A 15297-nucleotide genomic window follows, 5' to 3' on the forward strand; every position below is an offset into this window, starting at 1 on the left:
AGAAGGGGTTGGGGAAGAGGGGTGATAAGTTTGAATTAATTTGTTATTGAATATGATTCCTTTGGTAGAAAGGCCAAATTAATTTATTTTCTGACAGAATTTACACAATTAATGTAAATGTAGTAGTTGCAGAGACTAAGGATTCAGCACAAATGACATGTAATTAGAAAAGCAGCTTGAGGTACAGAAATGTTTTTGGGAAAGTTTTTTAAACTTCGGTTTGTGAATCTTGTGCCAATTAAATGCTTAAAAAAAATAGCCCATCAAAATTGCTTTATTGCTGTTCTTCAGATACATCTGATAGATTTTCTTCCTTTCATGCAGCCCAAGCAAGTACTAAAATATTCATTTCAAATATTGTACAGAGTTATAACAAATTATTAACACAGACAAAAGCTATGACAGAAAGGTGTTTTTATTTTCCTCATATTTCATATTTAAATAAAGGATTTCAACCAAAATAATAATAGAGTAACATTGTCACCAGGGATGCATAAAAGTTCTGTCTGCACACCAAGGCATTGCAAAGGCTTGTCGCCACCTTCTGCAGAGCGGAGCTAGCTTGGAATTTCCCACAAAATATTTTCATGTACAAAACACACAATCATTTTACTGGATGCAGGTTTTCTACAATACACTTGGGGTACGTCCTAGATTTATTAGTAATTAGAAAAATAAATGCTTTAAAGTTCTTATGGTGCCAAGTTTGCTGTTCTAGATAGCCTTTCTCCTCTTTAAAACTCATTTAAACATTGGTATGATTTCTGATAACACAGAAGTTGGCTCATTTAGCTTATTTTAAATTTCCTCTTCACTCTTCATGAGAAGGTTGATTCTCACTACAAAGAGTGGTGGTTCTCCAAAGTTAATATATTTTACACATATTTACAAGTTGATATGACTATGTTGAAACAGTAGGGCACCAAAAAGCTTCACGTTGCAGGCAGCTTCCTGTGATATGGAGAAACAGAGTGAATATCCTTATTACTTGGACCACAGTTGGAATATTAATGGCAAGGTGACAAGAATGTTATGTCACATAACACAACACTCAAGGAACCAAATTTCTCCTCAGGCTTCAAACAACAACTTTGTGGAACTTCCTCCCCCAAATTAAAGGCCGGCATATTTCCTTCATCCTGACAGAAGGAGTCAAAGAGGAAATGAGAAAGGCAAAGGGCACTTGGAAAGTGGTGACTGAAAAATATTGAGCTTGCTAGTGGCAGTTTCTATTAAGATCGAATACTGCATGTGGCTGTAAGTGCATTGTCAAAGGGAAAGAAAGAAGGAATTGTGTTGTCTGTGTGCAGGGATAAAATTATTGAGACAAGTAAGCGGCCTCCGCTTATATCGCTGGCATTCAAGGTGACTCACACTGTCAGCACTTCAACCTCAAACCCCTCACCTTAGAATTTGAGGGGCCCTCTACCAGAAAGATCCCCACTTCGCTCCCTGTAATTTGACTGGACCCATAGGAGCACCAAAGTTCATTTGTGCAATACTAATAAAGAGCCTAGAAAATCTAAAGAATATTTAATAGAACGAGGCGACGACATGAGTCCCAGCCACATTTCACAAAGAGAATTCAGGCATTTGTCTGAACACGTGAACTCTGTATCTGTAGGCAGGAGATGGCACATGCAAGCCCTGCCCCACACATTTGTTCCAAAACTTCTCCACGTTGAGCAGGATAGGTCTATAAGGGCATAGTACTTGCATTCCCTTAAATGTGAGTAGAACATCATGCATGATTGGGTACTCTGCTCAACCTGGGGAAGGCTGGAGACTGAGTGTGTGAGCTGATATAGATGGGGTTGTTGGGAGTAGGCTTTCCATCCATAGATGCATTTGTGTGTCCAGGCACATATCAGAATACACCTTATTTCTCTAGAAAAGTGGCTAGACAACCGGTTCTTGATAAAGACCCCAGATTGAGGAAATAGAGCGGGTTAGCTGCATGGAAGGAGAAGAGATGACATAGAAAACCTGGAATGGTGAGAATCTCCTAGCTGATGCCTCACCTTACTGGGAGCCATTGCTGATGCCTTTGTGAGCTGTGAGGTGACCCCTTTGCTTCCATAAAATTTGTGGCATTTATTAATAAACTGTAGCAAAATATAAAAGGAACAGGTGCTCTCAGTACATTTTTTCCAAGCTGATTAATGGAAAAAAGACTATAGTCTAACAATACTTCTTGGTCTGATGTCATCACAATGCAATTTTATCATGTCAATTAACAAAGTGAAATTTAACTTCTGCTGTTATTGACCATGGGTTATGTCCATTGCTGGAACTCTTGTGGCTTTCCCTGTAGGAGTGTTTTATTTTGCCAGTGAGAATTCCTCAATTGTGCCAACAGTGCCAGTTTTGTCTGTAGTGTAGACACGACCTACATTTGTTTACCAATGAAAATAGAGTAGTCCCACTGTCTTGGCTGAGTTGCTTAAGAATAATTGGACCAGAGACCCCATTGCATCCTAAGACCCCAAACATTGGTGCTTGTGCAATTAGTTAAATTTCAGATATTAGAGCAGCAATATCAGGCTTTTAGTCTTTACATAGTAGCTCTATTTCTTGGCCTCTAATGTTTTGGTTTTCTTGGAAGATAAGATTCATTTCTCAGCATATTTTCATTAAAAAAATGTCAGGATAGAGGTTGCATTAAAGCAGATTCTGCTTATTTTGGAAGTGAACTGAGATGTATCTCATCAAGCTAAAATGTGAAAATGAAAATTCAAATATTTGAATCCTTCCTATCATATACTGAATGCTGATATTAAATATGGACCTAGCCATTAAAAACGTGAAAGGATTATTGTTCCTGTCCACTGGATGATTTGCAAATATTTATAACTGTGCTGTTATAAATATAAAAACAACCTAGCTGCACACTCGACACTAAGCCCCAGTTTGTTTACATTTAAAAATCAGAATATAAAAGAGTGCAAAAATGTAATGTTTGGTAATATTCCTGGAACTTCAAAACAGCTAGACAGTGTTTCTCCAAACCTTAAAAAAAAACTACCTCTCAATCTGAGACACTCCTGCCTCAAATTTTTGCAGGGTATAAAATTTCTTTACAGCCAAGATACAAACCCCTATAAAAATGGGGCTTATAATGGATATGCTTCCAGACCCTTAATTATAGCAGTACTTAGGTGTTCTACTATAATACAAATATACATATGATCTATTTTCTCAGGATTGTCACCCAGAGAATGTTCTTAATTTTACAAAAAACTCATTAATATTAAAAAGTTGCACTTATCTTGCATCCCCTCCATAGAGAGTATTTTGCTTATGTCTAAAAGCTACAACTAACAACTACTGCAACTAACATTCAGAATACATTCAAGATAGGGAAGAAACTGCTATTACTTTAGACATAACACACTTATCATTATACTGGAACAAGTAGCAGCTGCAGGAAATAGTTACCCAATCCAGGCTTCTTAGCTTATTCAATATTTTATTCTAGAACCCAGACAGTATGAACTATCTAGTTTGGATTGATCGACCATGCTGAGCACATCCTTTAAAGCTTTGTGCTATACCATAAGGCATTAAGAGCCATGGCCCCCGTCAATTTTCTGTACAAGCATGGGCTTGTACAAAGACTGAAATGTAAATGTTAGTTGGTAGTAAATGCCAGCATAGTTCGATAATTACAACTGTGCTAACACCATTGTGTAGTTCCGTAACTATATTTTGACTCTTCTTGAAAATGATCGAAGGAATGAACACTAGAAAAAATAATGCAAGTAAAGGCGCTCTTTGTACACTGTGCCACATACAAAAAGGCAACAATTTCAAATGGACATTTTCTTCCTGTGCAAACAGTTTTATCTACTGACCTGCTGCATAGCCCAATTTCTTACTTTCTCTCTGTGTATAAATTATGGAGTGGCAAAACCAGTGATCTAATGCAAATGTAAGCTGTCAGGTAGAACAACGGAAAAAAGACATTCTGGTTTCACCGAGTTCTCTCAAGACTTCATGAATACAAAGCAAAGAGAAAGGCACACAGCTCAGATCTCATTGATAGTCCTCTCAGAAGGGCAATACTCCGAGGTGCCTGGGGAGGACATGTAGAATGACTGGGTTTTCCTTTTTAATCTGGCTCGCTTGTTAGCCAGGGAGAGGCTGCGGCGGCTTGAATTGATGATTTCCGAAATGAACTTTTTGCAGTCCACACATACTTCCATGGTGCTCCAGTCCTCCATTAGCTCTTTTGGAAACAGTGCTTCTTCATCTGATTTATCTACAGACTTGGACTTTGAGGATAACCTGAAAACAAAGCAACAATTCTATTCTTATTAGGGTTATTTAGTTTTCCAATTGTACTAGAGAGGTGAACTCTGTGCACTCTAAAATAACAAATCTGTCTCTCACATGTCTTTTTGCTTCCTAACATACTGTGTCAGGGGAGAGAGGTGTTTCTTGTGGCCAGATATGATTATTATGACTGGGAGTGGCGACCGGGACCACATAACACTGGTTCTGAGAGATCTGCATTGGCTCCCAGTACATTTCCGAGCACAATTCAAAGTGTTGGTGCTGACCTTTAAAACCCTAAACGGCCTCGGTCCTGTATACCTGAAGGAGCGTCTCCACCCCCATCGTTCAGCCCGGACACTGAGATCCAGTGCCGAGGGCCTTCTGGTGGTTCCCTCATTGCAAGGTTACAGGGAACCAGACAGAGGGCCTTCTCGGTAGTGGCGCCCACTCTTTGGAACACCCTCCCTTCAGATGTGAAGGAAATAAGTAGCTATCATATCTTTAAAAGACATCTGAAGGCAGCCCTGTTCAGGGAAGTTTTTAATATTTAACGCTGTATTGTTTTTAATACTTGAATGGGAGCCACCCAGAGGGGCTGGGGAAACTCAGCCAGATGGGCGGGGTATAAATAATAATTTATTATTATTATTATTATTATTATTATTATTATTATTATTATTATTATCAACCACATCAACTGTTAATGAACAGCCAGGTTAATGCATTATGTCAGATTTAAAGAGAAAAGCCAAAGATAAGATAAATTTGCCACAAATTGGCAGCCATTTATGGACTCAAACAAAGCTCTATGGTTGAGCAAAATATATTGTTGTTTTATACTGATTTGAAGTCAGGTTTGGCAAGGATGGTTAAATTACTATTTAATCCATTTTATATAGATTCTTGCCTATTTTCCCACTTTTAACTTTGGTTATTTTCTTTTGAAATAGAATACAATTTTGTGTTTAATTTTGCAAATGTCACCTAATTCTGCAGTGTTTTATTTAAATTTTGACAGCTCCCCCCATTTAACTGTATTTTTTTTTAAGAAAGAGAGAATAATAGTAAGCATCTGCAAGAGCATCTTAGAAATAAATATATGTAACAATTCACTGCCCACAAATAAAATGAACTATGGAATATAGTCCATGAAAGTAGCTGGTAGTAGATAAGCAGTCTAATCTTAATCAGAAGTATCACTTACCTTGGCATACCCCTAAGGGACCGGTGATGGCTAGTGGAAGGTTTATCTGGCCTCATAAAACTCTCTCCTTTCTGTAAAGCCGAAGGTCCCAGAGAAAAGATGGGAAGTGTAGAATATGGCTTTGATGGCAGGCGCATCTGTTACAAAGGAAAGAGAATAACAATTATAGATTGAGCTATCTAGAGACAGTGCCATTATGTGGGCTTGTACAACTTTCGCAAGCATATTCCCAGTGGCAATGACTTAGAATTTTTGAACTATAGAGATACAAAGCAATACATTCCCTGCAGACTTCTACAGGAGTCCCATTTTAAAAAATGTTGCAAATACATATATTGCAAATGTTGTAAGAAAAGAAATACGAGTGCATGAACACTACTGTGTATATATGGCAAGTATATACAAAGCAGGGGATGAGGTAAACTGATTTTTTGGGGGGTTCTGCTGAATTTTTTTCCTGTTGTACTTTGTAGTTTTGGATGAAGATAGTAAAGCAGCTGTTCCTGATGAATCACACCACAGATATTAAGAAGATAAAGGATTTAGAGGTTTCTGAACTTACCTTCTTGCAACACTGTGAGCATACAGGCCTATAAAAGAAAAAGAAAATATGTGACTTACTCAGTTAAATGTAGTAATACTTTTGCAGGACAGCACTGGACACATCTCTTCAAAAGTTGTATTGTTCTTTCCTAGTAAAAATGTTTTACGAGCTATGAACTATTTTTGAATTTCACTGGCTTTGGCTTAAATACCAGAACTCAGGAGGAGGCAAAAAATAAAAACATTGTCATCCAAAGAATCTTGAGCGCATGGCCTGGGTCTTGCCCATCTTCATGTTTCAACTGCAGTCCTGAGCTACAAAAGTGTTGCCTAATGTTAGGGCATACTATAGCTTAGATGAGAAGTTTAGGGACCTCACAAGCTGCGATTGGCATGTTTCCATAGGCAGTCCTATAGATCTTAACCATTATCAGGAAATTAGGAATGGAATGTGTGAAAAACCCAAGACTTGACATCAGCACTCTTTTTATTTAATCACATCCTATAAGATTAGATGGCAAATTTTAAATGACTCTTACGGGAAACTCGCAGGAACATTAAACTTGAGTGGCAATGTTTTCTTATACTTTCATGCAAGCAGTTTGTATTAGTGAGCATGTATGTGCAGACCAAGGGGACTAAATATCATTCATCCATTTCCTGCTCTTAAGATATTGATTCTGAGAAACTTGCACAACCATGGCATTTGAGATACGTTGTTGCAGCATCTTCTCCCTTCTTTGGCAACTTGTTCTTTTTATGTCATTCTACCAACTTTAAATATTAACACTAAATCTGAAAGTGCTTTTATTCTGTCTTATGTCCTATCCCGTAATGAGCATTTGATAATCATCCCTAAACATTATCTACAAAAACACAAAAACTTCCTGTTCAAATTCTCCTTTACTCCTAAATACAGTACAAATATCACCTTTTTTCCTTCAATTACATACTAAATGTAACACAAAAAGTTAAAAATAAAACAAACAAAATTCTGCTCCAGTGCCTTCACTAGTTATTGGTTACTATGAAAACCAAAGGCTTACCTTTTACAAAACTGACAGGTATAGGACCAGGTGAAGAAAGAAAACCTCCTTGTTCGGCAACAAAAACAGAGCTATATAAATTGAGAAGAGCCCATAGCATTAGTAGGTCTTTCTAGAAAATCAATTTACTAACATCTAAAAAATATCAGTAAAGATCAAGGGTAGAAATTGATGTCACACTATTACGAATGTTCTGTCTGCACAAGTATATCAGCTTGGCAAATGGAACAATCCCTGACCCTGCAGAGTCAATTTCCGGGAGCATGCAGTGGGGGAAACCCAACTGCACAAGCAGAAGCCCTTGCACAGGACTTATGGAGTTTATGAAGAGCAGCACAACTCCCTCCACTTTTTATCTCCCTTGCAACCAGCTGTTCAACCTCAAAATGTGCTTTAGAGAGTTGGGAAAGATTCTGGAACAGATCTGGGTGTCAGGCAAGGAGGAGAAGAAGTTTGCAGCCCAATACATCCAAAGTGTAAAGTTAACCAGCCACCTTATAGATTAAATCAGTGCAATTAAATTTGTGAAATGTTTTCATAGTCCTTTACTTAATCTAGAAGAAAGCACTCAATCAGTACTCTGACAACACAATCCTAAAAGCATTCTTACTCAGAAAGAAGTTCCAAAGAGTTCAGTAAGAACTGACTGAAGCATTTCCACCATTCTCAAATGACTAGAATTACATGCAACTCAACAACTCAAAGAAATGTATGGTTTTATGGTACTATTCTTGACTTTATCCAATATAGCACTAAGTAAGTGTACTGTTAGCTCAAAAACATACACTTATGTAATGGGACTTTCCTTCCTTCCCAAATCTGCTTTGGAGGGTTGGGGGAAAACCCATAACATATTTAGGGGATGTGCAAGGGGAAAAGGTGAGAAAATCCTATTGCAAAAGAATAAATCCTTGAGCTGAGGGTGGGGGAAGATTACTTAACATGACATTGGATGCAGGCCTTAATTTGTTAATTTCAGGAGCTCTAATAACATTTAGCTGAATTTCTTCTTCATCATTCACTCCCAGTTCTCTGGGAAAATCAGCATAAGCATCCTTACCTTTCCTTTCTTGAGGGCAGTATAGACATCTTTATACTGCTGGTACTTCTCTAGCTCGGCCTTCACTAGCACTTGACGGATGTGCATTACTTCTTCCACTGTAAGAGCCAGGCATTCCACTGGGTAACAAAATTCCTCCTGAAAGCCAAAAGGTTCTATTTTAAATATGTATCTCACAGAATTTCATAGCCAGCAGCCTAGAGAGCCAGTCACCTGGTTAGTAATTTGAGGAGAGAAAAGATTTCACCACCCAAACCAGAAGTGTATATCTGGTCCAGAGGCATCACATGTTTCCAGAAGGCTAAGAGTTTGGAATTTGCAACCAAAGGGGTCTAATGCTCACTAAAAACATATTGTCATTTATTAAGCCAATCACTGTATCATGAACCTCACATTATAGATGTGTGTTCTGATGCAGAAAAATGCAAAATAATGTTGCCTGCCACTGAAAACACAGGTGCATATTTTCACTGAAATGTCTGACACTCTGTGATGCCTAGAACAGACCGAGAAATGGTTAGTAGTCCAATCCCAAAGAAAACTTTATTCTGTGGTATCATATGTAGGTAACATAGTATTCTAAATATCCAGTACAGTTAACATTACACACAGGTTATATTGTTCCCGTATAATGTTACACAATCAGTTTAAACTTCTTACAGTTACATACAGTGATATTTGTGACGCAAATATAGTATTGCTTTCTGACACTAAAACTCCCTAGCAAATTGATGCTAAGCTGAATACACATTCAGCACTGATGGTACCACAGGATAAAACACCAATTCCCAATTATTTGTAATTGATTAAATAAATCTAGCTAAAAGACAGAAATTATTTGCACATCCCACTATGTTGTGCTTTCTAACAGGGCACAGTAAGTCTTGCAACATGGCATGTTGACCCTACTGGTTTGTACAAGGGCCACCAGTCGTCTATGGTGTGGAGCTAGGACTTTAGCCTAGATCCAACTCCAACATTATCAGCTGTCAGAAACAATGGCAGGAAATTTCCATAAGCATAGAAGCATAATACTGCACATTTGGAAATCCAATTTGCAAACCAAATATGCAATTAAGATCAGCTGCAAGTTATTTAATTTTACAGTCTAAAGATTTTCTGTCTTTTCGGAAGAAAAAAAATCAATTATGATGTGTACCAGATAAAAATGTGCATTTAGGAGCCACCATATATATATATTAAAAACTGCAGTCTTACCAATCTAGAAATGGAATACACACAGAAACTTCGTCTTGCTTAAGGTGCCCACAAAGGTCTATAAACTGAGTGAAATTTGCCTTTGTAATCATTACTTTCTTGGTATTGTTGAAGATGCCATTTTTCTGAAGAGCCAAAATTTAATACAGCTTGCTTTGAAGGATACTTTGCTTCAAAGCAAAGTCAAATGTGTTTCATAACCAACACATTTCAGAAAACAATTATGCTTTCTAATGTGTTTCCAATGCTAGGTAAAGACCTTTTATTTCCCAAGCTTTTTAAATTAAAAAACACACACCCTTTTATTGATCTGTTTTATTTTGGATACTGTTTTTAAAGAGTTTTTGTTTCTAGTTTTTAAATGCATTAGTTATTTAAGGCTTTTAATATTTTATTATAAGGTCTTGGGTTGGATCTTGAGTTGCTTTCAACGAATAGAAAGACTCCTCCTATTCACAGAATGGATTGCAATCCAAAAAGAGCAAATAAGAATAGGTGGCTTTTGCCTGTTTCCCCTTCCAATCCCTTACCACACTGCCTTTGAGGCCTTCAGGCCCCCAGGAGGGATGTAGGGCTAAGGGAGAATAAACAAAAAATACTTATTTCCATTTCTTCAAGTGAGTGGAGTTCTGTTCTTCAGAACTCTGGATCAAAGCCATTGTATCTGATTGGCAGGGAATCTATCAAAATAAATAGTGATAGAGGATGACCCAAGGCCTTGCTTCATGTTCCAACACCAGGAGAGACACATTTTGTTGCAATTGTGACAGGGCTTTTCAGTTGGGGTACCGGATTGTGCAGCTGCCTCTTCCCAAAAAGATTTGATTAGCCTATTCAGCGATGATTGTTAGGTGGGTGGTTAAGATTTACTTTATTTTGGAAGGCTTTTGATTAGTTTTTAATTCATTCCTGCCTGTGGATTTGTTCTGTTAACTTGTTTTAAGACTCTTGGCTTTCATAACATTGTCTAAGTGGTATCAATGTTGTAAATTGCCTTGACTGAACCTTTCAGGACTGAAATCTATAGTGTATCCAGTTGTGTCTCCCTGCTGACAGAAGTGACAGAAGGCACTTTGATCCAGCAAAGGCTTCATTAGCTGAACAGTGGGCAATCTGCAGCCCCCTCCAAATCTGATCAAGAGGGTTTGGAGACCTTTTGGCAGATGAGTGTATGGACCAGCAGGAGAAAGGGAGAATTTGCCAAAACCACCTCCCCACCTTTCATCAGCAGAGAGGCACAACTGTATACAATTCATAAAATATCAAGTAGAGGAAAGTGGTTCAGTTTTTAATGCAAAAGGGATGCATGCGTGGCGGTACTAAATCCCCTCCCACCTGTGGTTGACCTCCATGCAGTAGTTATGTCCCCTACCCCCAAGAACATTTCTTCTGAGCATATCTATTTCCCTCCTTTTAACAGCAGACTAACACCATATCAATATACTGACTATACCCCAATGTTTCAAGAGAAGTCCATGATGCCGCATTGGGATGAGGAACACAAAGCCAAAATCTAATTGGACATGCAGAACTGAACCATTACTCTGAGCTGGATGGCTTTTGAAAGCTAGTCCACCATATTCAATGAGAATTTGTATACTACATCATTATTATATTTATCTCTGCCACCCCCTCATCACAAGGCAGCTTAGGCTGAGAGCATGTGCCCAGTCCAAGGATAGCCAGTGAGTGTCAGGGTTAAGTAGACTTTTGTCCAAGTCTCCTAGTTTACTACTATTAGGACAACACTATTTATTGTGCTAAAATTTCTTCTATTTAAGTATGCTTAGGATTACACCAAAGTGATACACATACCATTTCAGAGAATGAGAGAGAAAAATTCAAGTTTGGAAATGTGTGCACCATACAGACACACTCACTAGAACGCCAGTATAGACCACAACCTCAACCTTTTCTGCTTTGTAATACATGGCATAGCCTTTTAAAAGATTTCAGTTCTAATAGTATTTGCTTAAATTCTTCCCTTAGCTATCTTTACTGACTGCAACCAATTAAAATAGCACTTAGGACCCATTACTACCAGCTACACTGGAGTTCTGTAATAGCTTTATTTGTACAACTAATAAGTGAAAATGTGAACTATGCTATGTTTCTTAAGGATTTTTTCTTTAATATGCTCTATTGTTCTCCACTACAGAAGATAAAGAAAATATTTTTCCATTAAAAAAATAATCTATGTACAACTACAGATATGAGCAAAAAAATAATAATTTTGGTCTAAATGCTTTTTTTGTATTTTCAAGAAGTTAAAACAAGGACAACCAAACTGCAATGCAACATTAAAACAAATGATAGAGATACTGAGTTCTTATGGGAATATATTTTGAGATGTTGTAATGAGATTACGTATCAGCTAATATCCTTTTAATGAAAGCAAGTCATTGAGCAGTCCAATTGAAGTTTATTGAAAGAGGCATTTGGCGTTTCCAGTTCCATACAAAATCCATTCCACTATCATGAGTACATGTAAATGAGTGTACAACATTGTCTAATATCTTTTTATTTTTAAGATTTTTAAAATGAAAATAATGAAAATCCACTATTTGCTGGATTTGAACACATGTTAATATTGAATAAACTTGATATAGCAGAAGCACAAGCAATCATGAGTTCAAAATGACAAGCATGTCTGCCTGCATTCCCAGAACCTGGGAACCAGAAGGTCAGTTATGTAAATTCTGATGTTTATCTGAAAAGGACCACAAAGTCTTTAGTGCTTGAAGGAGGTTTTTCATCATGTGAGTCTCAGTATGTCTTGACTGTATCACTCTGCGTGTCTCTAATAATATTGGCCAGGATCCAAACAACAAGGGAATTACTCCCATGATCTCAAAAACTCTACTGGACTTGTGTCCCCGCCCCAACAGTCCCCCCCCCCTTTTTGTATGGCAAACTGTTTTTGAAACTGAAAGGAGCTTCAAAATCATGATAGGACTTGGGAGGTCAGATATGGGGGTGGGGCAGGGAATGATGGACAAAAGATCTATTTAGATCCAAGCAATTTAATTTCCATCTTATGTTAATTGTACCCAACAGGCTGTAAAACGTGACTGTGATTCATCACCATGTATTTAAAATAGTTGCTAAAATATACTTGTAATGCCTTTTCCGCAATCCTCATTAAAATGCATGGGAGACGCACTGAGCATTGTTATGCCTTTTCATTTTTCCTAAGGAGAAATTTCTCTGGTTTGTGCCTAGCAACTTCCCCACAAATAATTAAATATCTATAGTACTGTTGTTTTTATGAAAGTTTAACTTTCGTTTCTAAATATGTACTGAATCCATTTTTTTATTGAACATGACAAACAGTTTCAGTATGGAATAGTTTAAGAGTGCTTCTAACTGGGCTCAGCGTTGTAAATGAGTCATTCAGATTTCACATATGGCTTCACTGGCAATGGGTGTTTTTTAAAAATTAATTTATTGCATTTTCTGTGGAAAGGGTCTAATTACATGGCAAAAAACAAAGGCTGGTGTTTTGATGCTAATGACACTGTGTGATCACTGCAGAAAAAACTTGCAGTCTCCTAATAAACACCCATCTGGAAGCACCTTTTATGATCAGGGATTTTTTTAGGGGTGGGTAGCTCATAACCCAGCCTCATGGAGCTGTTGCTAGAAGTATCTCAGAATCCAAAGTGAGGGAAATCCATTCAGTTCCACTCTATATTCTAATCTGGGGTGTGTTCATACTACCCCTTACTCTGCATCCAGTGCGCCCACACTGCTAATTTTTGAAATCACATTCACATGTTGTTAGCCACAATCCTTACCAATCCTGTGGTTTCTTGACAAGTATTGCTGAGGTTTCATGAGGCTTTTCCCTCCTCAAACCAGATTCAATCTGATTAGAAAACTGGATGCTGAGTAGGCAGGAACGTGAACATAGCCTAACAGTGGTTGTTCAGGTGTGGATGACAGCTTCAGGAACAAGGGTTCCAGGGGGGTTGCATGGCAAAAATGCCATGTGCATCAGTTGAAGACATCCCTGGCCCCTCACTAATGTGGAAAACTCTGTGCAAATAAGACTTGAAACACAGCAGAGAAAAATGAACTTGCTGTGTTTCAAGCCACTAATATGAGTGAACCCACAGGCTGCTGCTAGTCTCGCTTCCACTTGGCTGAGACAGAAGGTCAGGGTACTTGCTGATGCAATTCTGTTTATAGTTCTTCCTGCACCAGAAACAATTTAACTAGCTTTGGGGTTTTACTAGTAGGATGGAGCCTTGAAGCTAATAGCACTGCTTTCATGGTGGAAATGGCTCATTCGACTGGACTGAAAGTGTCCCATATATATCTTGCGCTCTTATATTGCTACTTATCAAAAACTAATAAAGGAGTAACTTTAATCAGGTAAAATATAGTAAATATTGATAGATTGGTAGAGAAAGGAAACCTACATTGTATATATTCTGCAATTCAATGTTACTGTAACAAATATATTAAAATTTCCCTCAGATGTCCTTACACAAATCCTCAGAATCCAATATGCTTCTTAAAGCTACTTGATTTATAAACACTGTTTTGTGATTATATTTGCTTGCTGAGTTGGCACACACAAAGAGAGAAATAATGTATAAATATCAGAATTTGGGCAAAACTGGACATCTTTGCTTTCAGATAAGTGGTTTTAAAACAATTTTTTAATTCTTCTGAACTGGCTTTCCACTGCTTTCTATTTTTATTTTTTTTTAATTCTACTGATTTAAGATTATGACAATTCCTTCCCTAATAATCTTGTGATGTTGCATTTTTAGTTTGCTGTCCTTTCATAAGTGATTTCTGTTCCCCAGCAAATTGATTAGAGAATCTACACATGCACAGAAAAGACTACAGATGTTGAAATCAACTTGAATCAGAATCCAGTGACAATCTAGGCTGTTAATTCTTGTCATAGCTTTGAAAGCTCTCCCCTTTTTGAGGGGAGAAAAAGATGGCTAAGAAAGTATATAGGCAGCAGTGCAAGGCAAACCTTTGAGAGTGTCCACTTGTTGTTAAAAGCTCTCTCACAAAGATAATATATAGTCCTTGCCACCCCAAATAAGGCTGCTTCAAAGGGATGGGAGCTAAGCTGAGAGGCTGTATGTATGGCTGGGAAAAGTGTTTTGAGCGTCATCCTTGGAAATAAACCTGTTATCCTGGGAACCTGAACAACAGACAGGAAGGAGAAAAGGGAATGCTGAACACAAGCAACAATTTTACCCGTGCTTCTGATTATGTAACTCTAGCTCAAGTATTAATTTCCTTAGCATACTAGCAAGCCAGTTTAATGAAAGTGTAGCTAGTATGTGAAATAGGACGAGTGCCCTTCTAATCCTGCTGAAAAAACAGGCAATTTTCTGTTCACCGGAAATGATGGGGTTTCTTTCACCTTGGGAGACCAACTGCCATCATTGGAGCAGAAGATAAGCCATGAAATTTCATCAATCCTGGGGGAAGGGATGAAGAAGTTTGCCATTAAATTTAAAGTAGGTAACATCTTGAGCTTACTTATGTCTCTTCCTTCATATTTTGAGCCTGTCCAGTAATGGAATTGCATCCCTAAAGCCATATGATAATTTGAAGTAGCTGCTTAAATTTCTACAGTTTTTTAATTGAAAAAATGGTTATGAAATGTCAGGTATCACCCCTAGGAGGCACTATCACACAATACAAATACATTTATCACGAACAAAACACCATAATAATCTATCTTTTCTCACATCGTCTTTTAAAATAGCATGACTGGGCCACATTTGTTTACAAAAATGTATGAAGTGTGCATAAGGCTACAAGTATTAACACAGAACTATATTTCATTGCCAATATATGTGATGCTTTCTGATACTACAGAAATTATTGCAGCCATTCTTATGTTATGTTAGGCATATTAAATGGACATGAACTTTCAAATTCTCTTTCTCTCAGCAAAATAATGAACCAAG

The 15297-nt window shown here is 37.6% G+C and overlaps 1 protein-coding gene across 6 annotated transcripts in view; it reads right to left on the reverse strand.

Moving 5' to 3' along the window:
* Positions 1 to 397: 397 nt before the first annotated feature.
* SPIRE1 (spire type actin nucleation factor 1) overlaps positions 398 to 15297 on the reverse strand; it is an 81678-nt gene continuing 66778 nt past the window's right edge. For 4 of the 6 annotated variants that reach the window (XM_083746784.1, XM_083746782.1, XM_083746783.1 and 1 more), the window contains 6 exons: positions 14346 to 14519; positions 8132 to 8269; positions 7072 to 7142; positions 6045 to 6072; positions 5483 to 5619; positions 398 to 4287 (listed from right to left, as the gene is read on the reverse strand). In XM_083746784.1, coding sequence (XP_083602910.1) covers positions 4029 to 4287; positions 5483 to 5619; positions 6045 to 6072; positions 7072 to 7142; positions 8132 to 8269; positions 14346 to 14519 — 807 coding nt within the window. In that variant the 3' untranslated portion in view covers positions 398 to 4028. The remainder of the gene's footprint in view (positions 4288 to 5482; positions 5620 to 6044; positions 6073 to 7071; positions 7143 to 8131; positions 8270 to 14345; positions 14520 to 15297) is intronic. The other 2 variants (XM_083746786.1, XM_083746785.1) reach the window with 1 other exon arrangement.

This window comes from Podarcis gaigeae (assembly GCF_964106915.1).
Source record: "Podarcis gaigeae genome assembly, chromosome: 7".
Taxonomy (NCBI): Eukaryota; Metazoa; Chordata; class Lepidosauria; order Squamata; family Lacertidae; genus Podarcis; species Podarcis gaigeae.